This window comes from Anser brachyrhynchus (genome assembly GCF_964034855.1).
Source record: "Anser brachyrhynchus genome assembly, chromosome: 6".
Taxonomy (NCBI): domain Eukaryota; kingdom Metazoa; phylum Chordata; class Aves; order Anseriformes; family Anatidae; genus Anser; species Anser brachyrhynchus.
Window position 1 is genome coordinate 34,440,744 of NC_137700.1, and position 13,844 is coordinate 34,454,587.

Below are 13,844 nucleotides of genomic sequence, written 5' to 3' on the forward strand. Positions count from 1 at the left end.
CCAAATTAGAAACTGATGTTATGGAAAACTTAGTAACATTAAAGAAATGCCAACCCATCCTCTCTGCTGCCTTGTACTGCGCTTTGTTCATCCAAGCAATTTCTTACATTTCACAACCAACAAGGGACGCGGGTGCAGGATTGTGCCCTGGCAGGGATGTGATGCATCTCTTGCCCCAGACTGGGACACCGCGATATTTGGGGTACTCTCTCTGTACCAGCCTAGAGTTCCAGGGCTTGGTCAATCCTGTCTCGTTCGCTTGCAAAGAAATAGCGTTTGTTTATTTTTAAAGCCCCCATTTTAAAGCTCCTTTTGAATTTTAGTCCCTCCAAAAAGCAGCATTTTGCTCTTTAGCAGTGCCCACCGGCTGCCATTCCATGGATGAGTGATTTCAGCTGGGGCAGGGGCCCAGGCCTGGTGAGAAAGCCCCTTGCCTGCAGCCAGCCTGGGCAGGAACAATGAGCCAGGAGGGCAGAGGGGAAGAATGAACTAGGTTAGGGGAAACACAGCCTGAAAGAAAAGGAAAGGACCAGCTGATCTGAAAGCCCCGATAAAAGCCCGAGACAAAGGACTAGAGAGCCTGGGAGAGTATCAAAGGGAAGCGGGAGGAGGAGCAGAAAGACCCGATTGGGGACGATGTGGGGTGCTGCGCGGAGGAGAGCGGTTTCCTACCCAAAGCAGAGGTGCTGGAAGCCGCTCGGCCTCCTCCGTTTACAAGAACCCAGCCCCTTTCTGCCCTCTTGCTGGGAGCCCCTGACAACCTCAGGAACAGTTCCAGCGGGGAAACACATCCGTGCCCGTCTGCAGCCCCGGCAGCATCGGGCCCGATGGCTCATCCTTCCCCAGTACACCGGGGCACGGAGCTGGTGGGCAGAGGAGTCAGGGACTGGGCGCCCGGCACCCTGCAGCGGGAGGAAGCGTCGGTGCTGCTGCTGTTAGCACGGTTATTTTCTTCTAATAAAAAGGTGGCCATGACTCACTCCATTAAGAAACAAAAGCAAAGCTGTAATCTACTGAAAGGCAGTTGTTTGGATGCTCGGAGTGAGGTGTGTAAAAGGAGGAAGGTCAGCTGCAGGTCACATCCCGTGGTAAGCATACCCCCTGTCACCACTGCAGGCCAAGCAGCAAGTCTTCCCCGGGGAGTTTATTTTCTGGGCTGGTAAAACTCACCCCCCAGCTTCAGCCTGGTGTTTCAGCCACGAGGAGTGCGGGGGGGAAAAAAAAGCTCTCCTTCCCACCCCTCCCCGTGCGCTTGGGTTTCCTGAGAGGAAATGATGCTCTCGTGTGACCGCGCTGGCCCCCTCCTTCCTCCAGGGAGGGAGGAAGCGCAGGTTGTGTTCGCGCCGTGCCGGGGGCTCCTTCTTGTGTGAGCGGGAGCAAACCTCCCCCGTCGGGTGCCAGATCCCCCACCTGTACTAAAAAAGCTCTGGGGGGGAGTTGGCCGGCCCGTGGTGCGATGCGAAGGTGAGGGTTTTGGCACGCTGGTGGCAACGCTTCTCGTGGCGAGGAGCACGTTGATACACGGGGACGTCCAGCAACCAAATCCACCCGGAGGCGATGCCCAGCTGTCCCCACGGCGGGTGCAGAAAGGTCAGAGCAGGGCCGCCGCGAGGCCAGGTGAAGCCAACACCCACGCCGGGCCGCCCTGCGAACATCTGCACCTACCCGCAAGCCGCTCTATTTTCGTTCCGTCTCATACCCGATTGACTCAGAGCAGAGCGGGGGGGGGGTCGGGTTAGGAGGAGCGAGCCGGGGGCTGCACGGGGCTTGAAAGAGGAAGAAGAGGAGGTGCTTCGAAACGGGGTGCTGCTATTCTTTCGATCAGCTCGAGCGTTCTCCTTGCACGGTCTCTCCTGCCTCTCTGCTTCAGCTGCGGGCTATTTGAGGCAGGGCTGGCGCTTCCTGCCTGCCGGTGAGGTGCGCATACTTGCAGGGCACCATCAGAATAAATAACAGCCTGCTCTTAGACAGCCCCGCTGGAATCTCTCCTGGCTGTCATGAGCTTGGCTGGAGCTCACCCTTTTGCCCAACTTCTTACAGGGATTGACGCTTCTCCCTTTGGCCACTTTGAAAACTTAGCTACACGGAAAGGGCAAGTTCCAAATTTCCCAATTCCTGTGGATCTCAGCGGGGTGACTCCTGGCCGCAGTGGCAGCCTGAGGTCCGCCGCGTTGTTCGTTTGCGGGTCCCCTGACCCACGGTCCCGCAGCCTGTACATCTGCTGCGAGGCAGGAGCCGTGACGCCCCCAAACACTTCTCCTCCTGCAGGTGGCCCCGCGTTCCTGAGCAGCCCTCCCGTGGCGCTCGCTCCCTCTGCAGAAGCCCCCATCGAGCTGTGACCCCCTTCGCTGCCAGGCTGCAACCCTGCAAGGCTCCAGCACCCCGGGGACGAGCCCTGGGCATCCCGTGCTGCTCACCCAGCCGCCGGCCTGGCGTTGGCGGTGCCCCCACAGCCAGGCAGACATCGGCGGGGCGGGGGGAGAATAAAGGGAACGGAAACCCCTTTTGGCAGCCTGGGGAGAGAAACCTGCCCTAGCGCTGCCCTTCTTTCTTTTTCTATTTCATTTTTTTTCCTCTTTTTTCCCTTTTTTTCTCTTTTTTTCTCTTTTTTCCCTTTTTTCCCTTTTTCCCCTTTTTTCCCTTTTTCTTCCCTTTTTCCCTTTTTTCCCCTTTTTCCCCTTTTTTCTTCTCTTTTTTTCCCTTTTTTCCCCTTTTTCCCCTTTTTTCCTTTTTTTCTTCTCTTTTTTTCCCTTTTTTCTTCTCTTTTTTTCCTTTTCTTTTTTTTCCCTTTTTTCTTCTTCTTCCTCTCTCCTCCTCCTCCTCGCCCCCCGGCTCTCAGCACGGGGGCGAGGAGGCCGGGCCCGATGACGGGAGGATTTTTGCGGCGTTTTTCAGCTTCCTCTGCCTACCGCCCCCCCCCCCCCCCCCCCCGCCTGACTAACGCCGCCCGCAGCCCCCGCCCGCCGCCCTGGCGGGGAGGGGAAACCCCGCCGGGGGGCGTGGCGCGGGGCGGGAGATGCCCATATAAGGAAAGCGGGCGCGTCACTCCCCTTATATGGGCAGTGCCGTCAGGGCCCGGCCTCCCATTCATATAAATGCCCGGCGGCGGCGGCCGGGATTCCCTGCGCGGGGCTCGGCGCGGCGCCTCCGTCCCCTGTCTGTCCGTCTGTCTGTCCGTCCGTCTGTCCGCCCGTCCGCCCGTCCCGTCCATGCGGAGCGGCCCCGCCGGCACGGCCCCGCGGCTCCCCGGCTGTTAGGCTCCCGGGCGCTATGAAAGTCACGTCCCTCGACTGCCGGCAGCTGCGGAAGCTCCTGCGGAAGGAGCCCTCCCGCTGCCTGGTGCTGGACTGCCGCCCCTACCTGTCCTACTCGGCCTCCTGCCTCCGCGGCTCGCTCAACGTCAACCTCAACTCGGTGGTGATGCGCAGGGCCCGCGGCGGGGCCGTGCCCCTCCACTTCGTGGTGCCCGACGAGGCGGCCCGAGCCCGGCTGCTGCGGGGGGGAGACGGGGGGGCGCCGGGGGCGTCCCGCCTGGCGGCCGTGGTGGTGCTGGACCAGGGCACGGGGCACTGGCAGAAGCTGAAGAAGGACAGCACGGCGCAGATCGTCCTCAACGCCTTGCTCTCCAGCCTCCCCGAGGCCGGGGCCAGGGTCTGCTTCTTGAAAGGTGAGGGGCGAGGGGGGGGCGGCGCGGATCGGGAGGGCAGGGGCCGGGGGGGGGGGCGGTGAGGGTCCGGCCCCGGAGCCCTCCGGGACAGCGGCGACCCCCGGGGGCTCCCTTCCCCTCTCCTCGCCCGCTGCCCGGGCGGTTAAACTGCTTACTGGAGGAGGGCAGCGGGGGTAACGCCGGGATTTCATCGCTTTTCCACCCACTGGAGATAAATCCCGGATAGGCTCTGCCGGCTGAGCCGAGCTGCCTTTCCGCCCCCCCCCCCCCCCCCCCCCCCATCGCCTTTAAGACTGATGAGTAGCGAAGAGCAGCAGGGAAGGAGGACGAAAAGTTGGGGGGGGGGGGGGGAGAACAACGAGAGGGCGAGGGGCTGCGTGGGAAACGGCACCACCCGGGGCCGCTGCCCCCACCGAAACCCCGGGGCTTTGTGGGGCCGGCAGTACCGCCCCCCCCCCCCACGTGCGTGATAGCCCTTTGATTGCGGTTTTTGTTTTCCTTTCGTGTAAACCGGGGATAATAAAACAATAATAATAAAGCAGAGTAGCCTGCCCTTTCTCCTGCCCGTCCCCCCCCCATGCGGCTCGGCAGCGCCTTTGTCCTTTTGCCCTCCCCGGTTCCAAGCCCTCACCCCCCCCAGTTCCCTCTGGCGGCGGTGCCGGCCGGGGGGGGGACTTCCCTGGGAGCCCCGAGCAGTAGCAGGGGGCACGGCTGGAGGAGAAAATCGGGCCATTTGGGGTTTCTTAGACTCTGTCCGCGTGTCCTCACCGGCCAGGATTGACAGGCTTTTATTAAACCTTTTATCAAAGTAGGTTTTTTTTGTGTCCCCCCCAGTTTGTGCCTTATATAATGAGTAGTGCCCAGAGGACATCCCTGCTAGGGTAGAGGCATCTCCAGCACGGGTATTGCCCGATACCAAAGGGGAGGGAGACTCTCAGGGCACTTTGCCATGACCCTGGCTATACCCGAGCACCGCCAGCCTGCTGCAGTCGCCCCAAAAGCACCAAACCTGCTGCCCCGGGGCAGGGATGCTTGCGCTGTGTGGGGCCAGGCAAATCCTTAGGGACCCCATTAAAGTCAGGATGAAGAAACATCTCCAGGGTCACGCTAGGAAGTCTGTGGCATACCAGGGACTGAATTAATCTCTGCTGACTCTCAGCCTGTTCGTGTAGCCACAAGATCACCCTCCCCTCCTCATGCACTAGCCCCATGCTTTGAAGTGGTGGCTGTGGCTGTGGGCAGTGTATCTGGGGCGGAGTTCTGCGTGGGCTCTGCTTTGCATCTCTTGTGTATTGCAAAGCCTCTTTCTTGAAAGTCTGTCGACTTGAGGCTGAAAGCGTTTCCCCTTACCTAGTGGAGGAGGAGGAGGTTTCCCCCTTTTCACCCTGCTGTGAAGTCCTCCGGGTAACAGGCTCAGGCCCGTGAAGCCCACAGCTCCCTTTCAGATCCGGTGTGACTCAGTGGGCAACTCTGCTGATTCACTGGGGCCACGGACCCCCAGGAAGCTGTTGTGGTGCGGGGAAGATTTCTGTGACACTGGGGAAATAAGTCACCCTGCAGCACCGGGCAGTGCTCACAGCAAGGACCTTCGGGCTCCGAAGCACTGGCTTTGCTGCCTCGTGTGCGTCTGTCTTAGCTTTGCTAATAATGGGCTGTAAAACCACTGGGGGAAAGCTCCTCGAGGTTCCCCGTTATATTCCTGTTCTCCCCTGTGGGGAAGGCAGGAGGAGGTGTTGGCTACTTGAGGGCTGCGGTGGTCTCACCTCCGAAGCAGTGGTGGGGTGAGCGAGGCCCCACCAAGAGTCCTGGGTCTGGCCCCAGGCAGGGCAGCAAGCACAGGGCAAATGGGTGCTGAGCTGGGTGCTGGCCCCTTCCCTCCCTCGCTTTCTGGCTTGTAGGGGCTGAGTGTGTCATCTCTCATCTGTGGAGGTGCAGTTTTGTTCTGGGTGAGCTCGGCCCCGGCAGGGCGAGAGTGATTGCGTGTGGTGGGTGAAGAGCTCGCAGAAAGATAAAATAATGTATAGCCCCCTGGTGCTGACAAGGATTCTGTTATTTATTGATTAAAAATGAAGCACAGCACAGCTCTCTGCGATGAGCAATCTAGTATTTGCAGAAATGACCTCAGGGAAGCTAGGTTGAGTGGGGAGGGGGAAGAGAGGAGATTGCTGGAGGATGGGATGAGAAGATGACTCACTGTAAGAATGGCCTGCAAATATCCTGATCCCCAAGGCTTGTAATTAACCATTCACCAACTGCATGCATGAGCTGCCCCAGAGACATGAGATGCGTGGCTGTTTGAACACACACGCTGATTTGGCTCAGGCAGGCCTGTGTTCATTCAGGAATAAAAACAACAACATGGGGAGTAAAGGAGGATCACGACTATTTCCGTGAGCCGTACATATTTTTCCAATGTGATGGCAGTGGCTGGGGGCAGGGGGAAGATAAGGTCAGCTATGTAAAACAAGAGGATTTAAAAGTGCACCCTGGTTTGAGAAAGTCTGGAGAGCTGCTTGTGTTTGGCTTTTCCACCACCAGTTGTTAGGGATATCATTTCATCAGCCCCCCTCTTCACAGTCTCCACGGTCGCATTGCTGCTCGACCCGCTGCCTCGCGCTGGCTGAATTTGGCTGGGGCCGGGGGAGTGGGAGGAAAGGTGCAGGTGTTGCTGAGTGCCAAGTGACTGCCAAGTCACCCTCCTGGCCCCCGCCATGGAAAGCAGACTTTCATTACACCCAGTGGGCTTTGGATCGTGCCGTGCTCTTGCAACACAAGGACCCCACGGCGCGACTGAGTGGGCGACAGCCGCACGTCATGAATTTCAGCACACATCTGCTCAGGCATTGCAAATGTGTGAGACACCGGCGGTGCGGGGCTGAAATGTCAGGGGGAGCTGCGGGGGGCAGCCCCGGGACCACACGGGGTGGCCGAGGCCCGGCGGGTGCCGGGATCTGCAGCCCTTCCCCTGTTGGGAAACCGCTCCTTGAAACGGGGCACCCGTGCTGATGCCGCCTGTCGGGGCGAAACAGTCGCAGGTTAACGAAGCGGATCGCAGGGTTTGCTCGCAGAGCCTTGTTTGCTCGAGGGCCGTGCTCTAAAGGATTACTGAGTTTACCTGTTCAGGAGCTTTGCCGTTTGCTTTTGTCCTGAAAAAAATCACAGGTGGCAGACACGCGGCACAAGTGACATGTGCAGGCTGTTTCTGCTACCAGACTTGCATTCATTTTGGAGGTCGTGTGCTCCTGTGCAGCCTATTCCTAGCCTGGAAGCAGGCAATGATTTAGCTGACGACAAACTTTGAGTAACAGTGTAATAATAGGATTAATTCCTTTTCATTAGCAGTGCACTGAATGTAACGAATGCAGTATTTAACCATGCGGAATAGCTCATGTGGGGCTATTCAGTTGTCAGATGCTGTCACAGGATTTCATTAAGTTTTACAGCAGTTATTTAACAGATTGGTTTCAGTGGGACTGTCTTCATTAACCCTCTGTCTCGTGCACGGCGGTGATTAATGGCACGGCTGCGAGCATCGTGTGCCTGCGTCCGTTCAAAAATGCAAATAAAACACTTGTGCTGCCCCAACGCATGCGGCAATAACAGCTCCGGAGAGGCCGAATTCGGCAGAGCTCCCTCTCTGACGCTGGCAGCGGTGCTCATGTGTCGGTGGGGGGGAGGGAGCCCAGGCCCTGCCGCACTGGGGTTAATGTTTCCTAGGCTCAACAGATTTACACTCGCTAACAGTTTTAATCTCTACCCATCGGCTTTTAGCAAGTTAATCATTGTCAGTGGTATCGGAGGTTTTCCTTGGGCGCCTGAAGTCTCTTAAACAGCCCCGCTTCCCCGGGGATAGGCTTCTCCTAATCAACCCCGGGCAATGGCAGCGTGGCTCTGTCCCACTTCATTACCAGTGCCCAAGCTTTGTTTCTCCTCCACTTTAATTAAACCACTTTTTTGGAAGTGCAAACATCCGCAATTCTTTTTTTTTTTTTTTTTCCCCTTCCCTAGGGGGATATGAAACCTTTAACTCGCAATATCCTGAGTGCTGCGTGGATGGAAAGCTCATTTCCCCCGAGAGGAACGATGCGGAGAAAAACCTCGCCAGCCACTGTGAGAAGCAGAGCGCCAACCAGAAGCCTGCCTACGACCAGGTGTGTGCCGCCGCGGGGTCACCTCCCCTTCGGGTCATCTTGTGCCACCGGGCTTGGTGCTTCTGTTCCCTGGCCCCTTGGGCTTCATAAGCCTTATATGCCCCAAAGGCAGATGCGTACAAGCCGCTGTGGTGCACGGGGTTTGGTAATATTTGTGTTCTTCCAAGAAGTTGCCGTGTTTTGATCGGAAAAGCAGTTGTAATGGCTCTAGAGGCTGGCTAGGGATGTGACGTCCCACGTGTCTCACCGGTGCTGGCACAGGCTGTCAACAGGTTGTCACTGTCCACATAAATGTGCGCTGCTGGTCAGCATCGCCTCCACCTGGCTTCACATTTAGGCAACAGCAGGAGGTTAAATAAATAAATAAATAAATAAAACCTGTGAAGCCCCACAGCTGCATTTAGGGCCTATTTATCCCATGGCCAGGCAGCCCCAGGCACACAGTGGAGCTGCTGGGGCTCTCGGGCAGGCAAAGCAGCACCGGAGGCCCCGGCAGCCGGTGTTGGGGAGCGGGGCCCCGTGGGGTTTTGGTGGGGGGGAAGTCCCCGTGCCCCTGCACCCGCCCCCGGGGCCGGGGAAGACGTGTGCTCCGAGATGTCACCCTGCGGTTGGGCTGCTTCCGCACCAGGCCCCTGCCACACAGCCGCCCCCGTGTGCCTTCTGGGGGGGTCCCAGCCTCCACCCCACCATGTAGGTGGCTCCTGGCTGTCCCCAGCGTGTGGCACCGGCTGGGCTGGGTGGCTCGGGGGGCTGGAAAGGTGATTTCTCGCCCCCAGGAGCTGGCGGCAGCGCTGGCGCATCATGGAAAGTTACCTGCCGCCCTGGCCCCGCTGACACGTCTGTGTCAGGCGGTGGCTTTCTGCTGGCGGTGTCGTCACCCAGCCTCCTCTCCTTCTGGGGAAGGAGGAACCGAGATTACATCTCGGGTGGGTGGCCCTGTGTGGCACCGGTGACGCAGGGGAGGGGGTGTCCCCAGCCCGAGCCCCGCGGCGCTGCTGGGGACGGGGTGTCCCGCTGGGGTTTTGCTTTGCTACGGGGCTCGGGAGGTGTGAGCAGAGCGGCCGAGCCCCACGCTGAGCTCTGGCAGCCTCCTCCTCCTACCTCCCCGCCTCACACACGTTTTGGCAAAGGCCCTGTGGGGACGGGCCCCGCATATGAAAGCGCTTCGGGCCCCTCCTGAGGGGCAGCGCTCTGACGAAAGCCAGAAACCTCCTGCGTGAGTGGGCTGGCTCCGGCTTCGTGCCTCGCAGATGTGGACAAGAAAATGAAAACCTCCTTCCTGTGTGGGCTGTGCCATGGCAATGATTCACTGGGCAGCGACACCGGGGTCTAAAACCATCGGGGGGAGGGAGCGGGCACCCACTCAGGCTCCCTTGCCTTTCTCTTTGTGATATCAGGCCTCAAAGTACCCGTGGGAAGGCGGTGTCGCTCACGTGTTTCTGCTCCTTCTCTTCCAGGGTGGCCCGGTGGAAATCCTGCCTTTTCTCTACCTTGGTAGTGCCTACCACGCCTCCAAGTGCGAGTTTCTCGCCAACCTGCACATCACGGCCCTGCTCAACGTCTCCAGGAAAAGCTCGGAGCCCTTCAAGGACCAGTACTGCTACAAGTGGATCCCGGTGGAGGACAGCCACACGGCCGACATCAGCTCGCACTTCCAGGAAGCCATCGACTTCATCGGTAAGTGCCCGACTTACGTCGCTGCATTTCAAGTTCTTAAGGACAAATAAGCAGGCTGCAAAGCAAAGACCAAAGTGGCAGGGAAAGCACACTTTTCCTACTCTTTTAAAGATGCATTTCTAACACATGTCCGTATCTTCCTATGTGTTCATTTATTTTACAATACACACTGGAGGATGCTTTCTGTATGTTCATAGATGTCACTATAAAAGTTTAAGCTCCCTCCCCAGCATCTGTCCTGGCAGAGAGGTTTCAGCAGGGAAGGGACACTCAGAGCAAGGTTTTTTGGGAGGCTGAGGAAGGAAAATGCCCCCTCCCCACTGCCACCAGGCGAGTGAGCTGCTTAGCTTTTTCTTTTCAAAGCAAGCTTAGGTGTAACTTCAGCATTACAGTGGAGCAAATTAGTACAGCTGAGTAACACTGAAGTCTATTGATTTTTTGTGGAGATGAAAAAAGAAAAATACATGTTTTTCAGGCCCTGTAAAAGCCAGGTGAATGCATGGTTAGCTTATTACCTTGCTGTGCTGGGACACCCCCCCCGAGTCAGGATCTTAGAAATCCAGCATCTCCCCTTATCACGGACCTGTTCCTATTTCTCCTTGTAATTATATCACTATCTCGCCCTTTAAATACCCCAGTGGGGAAGAAAAAAAGGCTTTTGGAAAACTCAAGGGCCATCCCTTCCCAGTTCTGTACCAGGCTGGGGTAGGTGAGTGGCACAGCAAAGGGGAGGCTGGTCCGTCAGGACCACAGTGCGATTTGTGGGGTGGAGCAGCCTGAGCCTGGGTGGGGATCGTGTTGAAAACAGGGCTGTTGTTCTCCAGGAGTGTGTCAGAGGAAACAGAATAAAACCCCAGTTACGGACTTGAGACTCATCACCCATCTGAATTTGAGCTCTTTGACACTGCAGGCAGGAGGGGGGAAAAAAAAAAAAACAAAAAACAATGTCAGGGTGCCCTCCAAGACCTTTCTCTTCCTGGTAAAGGACTTCTCACAATTTTCAGGGAAATGTTAATTCACTTTTCCGTCCCATCCCCAGCACTTTCTGATAGTAGTTGAGTCACTTGGAAGTTTCCCAAAGTTTTTTGAGGGTGGTTTCGGTTTTCACTTTTATAAAAGTGTGTGGTGGAGTTGCTGGGAATGACTCAAATCTGTGTCTTCCCTATTTTGTACAGTAGCGAAGTATAACTGGCCGTGGTGGCACTGGCCCCCCAGCAGACAGTCCAAGACAGGGAAATGATAACCTGCTCGGCTCTGTTTCAGTGCCACGCAGTGAGCACCACACTTGGCGCATTTCTCCATAAATTGGAGCTTGAACATCTTGCTCAAGGCAAGAGACCAGAGGATGCCTATTTTTGAACTTTGTTTTAGTGTGGAAAGGGCTTATTTTAAGCACATTCTCTTTAATCTAATAACAATCATTGTGTTGTGTGAGTAACCACAGTGGCTCACTGTTGTGTAAAATGGGTGCTTTGCATAAGCCTTTTATATCCTGACTTAATTACAGCCTGGTTAAGGGATGCTTGGACTTAGCAGCTGCCTACCAGTCCTTTTGTGCTTTGTGGCGAGGGCCCCAGGGAGCGGGCGCAGCCTCCCCACCCAGGGGTACCACCAAGGGTACCTCTGGGCACAGCTGCTTGCTGCTAACCGGCCAAGCAGGGGCTCAGGTTGGGGCTTTAAAGAACTTTAAGAAAAGCCCTATTTTTCTAGTGAAGCTGATGAGAGGAAGCCAGCTCCTTTCTTGCCTTTGAAATACCTGGTGGTGGAGGGCCTGGCCAGGCTGGCCTAGGGTCAGTGCTTTGGGCCACAGGCAGAAAACACAGGAACAGCAAACCCAAGCGCAGCCCAGATAGCCACACTGTCCCTCAGCTCTCTGAAAAGTGAATTAAACCAAAGCAGAAATAGGCACGTGGGAAGGACTTTGTTAAAAATGGAGACAGAACCAAACCGGGATGCACAGATCAGAAGCAGCAGCAGCTCAGCTCCATCTCGGGCTGGGTTTTGTCCCACTCCTTTCTGTCTCCAAGTCACCCTCAGTGCCCAACAGAAGCAGGGCTGCTGTGCTGACGGAGTGGCTGCGTGCCATGCTCCGCTGTCAGCTTCGGGCATGTGTCACAGCGTCCTCTCCAACCCCAATGACAGCTGATGTCTGCAATGACTTTCTTTTTTCCCCAGATTATGTCAGACGAACGGGGGGCAAGATCCTGGTGCACTGCGAAGCGGGGATTTCACGCTCTCCTACCATCTGCATGGCGTATCTCATGAAAACGAAGAAGCTCCGCCTGGAGGAGGCCTTTGATTACATCAAGCAGCGCCGGAGCCTGATCTCGCCAAACTTTGGTTTCATGGGACAGTTACTACAATATGAGTCAGAGATCTTGTCTTCCACCCCCAGCCCACCTGTCGCCTCGTGCAAAAGAGAAGCCGCGTCTTTTTTTGCAGAAGAACTGACGTTAGGCAAAAATTTTGAAGGCTCGTGTTTCGCCTTTCCTACCTCAGTGTTGAGTTCTGTGCCCATCCACTCTCCCGTCCACCAGCTGAAACTCAGCCCGATGACAGCATCTTCATCCTGCTGAGAGCCCCACCGCCCCGGGGAGCCCGGAGCTGGTGCAGTCCTCTGATCCTAACTGTGACCCCGACAAGAACATTTCATGAACGTGCAATAGAGAAACCTCACCGACTTAGACTAAGACAGAGCAGTCATTGTGGGTGAAACTTCCCATACGTGTATGCTGACTGAGACGCTGATGCTCTACGTGTGGCAGGCTTTCTGAACTTTTAATGTCCTTTTTTTAAAAAAAAAAAATGGAAAAAGAAAAAAGTGCTTTTCTAGGTTTTTATCCAGAGTGTGCAGCCACTACTGTATTTCCAGGTTCTTGGGAAGCAATGAGAAGTCCATTTTGTATGTTCCCAGTTCCCACCTCCTTCCCTTTTTGTTTTTGAGAAGAACCTTAAGTTTTCAAGCAATAAACAGCAGCTGTGGGGAAGAAAGCAAACCGAAAAGCCCCACCTTGGCATCTGCAGGGGTGGTGGGAGTGAAGAGCGTGCTGCTGCTTCCCCAGCTCCCCTCTCCCTCTTAGCGTCACGTTTCAGGGAGCAATGCGCCGGGTGGGCAGGGGCTCCCTGCCTGGCCCCTCTTGCACAACCAGGTGAAAATCCCCTCTCCTGTTCCAGTCTCTGCAGTGCCAGGTATTGTCCGCAGTGTAACTGGAGACCAAACTGGACCATGGATCCGTTCAGGTGTGGCATTTCCCGTACTTCTGTGTTTGCCTTTGTACTGGACATGCTTTTAACTGAAGCAAGGAACTTAAACTATCAGGTTACCCTGCTGAGCTATTATATTCCCACCCGTTATTTAAGAACAGCCCTAGAATACTTGAATGTCTGCAACCCTCATCCAAGTTACTTCCCATCAGATGACACTGTAACTACTGGATTTTTACACCAAAAAAAGGAAAAGCTTGGCTTTTTTGGTCCCTCCCAAGTGTTTCTGACGTGTGTTGTGCGTGGTAAAGTGGTCTTGTTCAGTGTTATGTGGCTCGCTTAGTGTGTGTGGTCACCTCCAGCCAGCCTTCCTCTGTGAAAACTGGTTTCTCTTGCATTGAGTTTGTCTGCAGGAAGCTCGGAAGGAGCTGCTCTGTCTGTTGACCTTTTTATTTTTTTTATATGTAATACGTATGGGAAATGGCAATAATTTCCAGAAGATCTCGTGAATGTGAAGGAAAGCCTGCAACTTTTTATGGAGTGTAAAAATAATAATAAAAAAAAAAACTGAGGAAAAGCAAGATGTCTGTCATCCTTGGAGCGAGCTGGAGCTGCAGGAGTGCTTGTGCCAAAAGGCCAGCCGAGAAAGAAGCTTGCCCGAAGGTGGTGTGGGGAGGGCAGGCAGTGCTGGGTCAAGTGATGAAGCGCCCCAAGGTGCAAGCCTAAAGGGGGGAGACGGTGAGGGGGAGGATTTTTTTTGAACAAAATGACATGACTCATGGTGGCGTCACTTCCCAGCCGCTGGGCAGGCGCTTCTGTTTTGATTCATGCATCTTTTATATAAGCCGTGCCGTCTCGCTGCAGACGAAAGCCTGCAGTCAGCGCAGCCCCCACTTCCTGCCCAGCACAGGTGGCGGGGATGCTGCGCCCCGGGGCGGCGACAAACTGGCATGGGGGCCACCAGCCACCCCCTGGTGTCACTCCAGGCACAGGGCATGAAGGGCCCACCGTGCTCACCCGCTGCAGGAGGTGTTTGTAGTGGTTTTCATTAATAAAAAGGTGTTTGAATGCCAGCATCTCCAAGCCGTTTCACACCTCGCCTCAACTGGAAGCTCTTCAGCTCTCTCTGGCTCCTTGCTGTGGCG

General features: G+C 55.9%; 1 protein-coding gene across 1 annotated transcript; it reads left to right on the plus strand.

The window, feature by feature from the left end:
- Positions 1 to 2,955: 2,955 nt before the first annotated feature.
- Positions 2,956 to 13,279, plus strand: DUSP5 (dual specificity phosphatase 5). Its single transcript, XM_080597399.1, has 4 exons — positions 2,956 to 3,667; positions 7,676 to 7,818; positions 9,276 to 9,495; positions 11,671 to 13,279. Exons 1-4 carry the CDS (start codon positions 3,271 to 3,273, stop codon positions 12,069 to 12,071), a joined length of 1,161 nt encoding a protein of 386 aa, XP_080453525.1. The 5' UTR covers positions 2,956 to 3,270; the 3' UTR covers positions 12,072 to 13,279.
- The last annotated feature ends 565 nt before the right edge of the window (positions 13,280 to 13,844 follow it).

Coding starts and splice junctions, on each gene's coding strand:
- DUSP5 (XM_080597399.1), top strand. CDS start 3,271: ATGAAAGTCACGTCCCTCGACTGCCGGCAGCTGCGGAAGCTCCTGCGG. Junction 7,819..9,275: donor AGAAGCCTGCCTACGACCAG/GTGTGTGCCGCC, acceptor CTTCTCTTCCAG/GGTGGCCCGGTGGAAATCCT. Junction 9,496..11,670: donor GGAAGCCATCGACTTCATCG/GTAAGTGCCCGA, acceptor TTTTTTCCCCAG/ATTATGTCAGACGAACGGGG.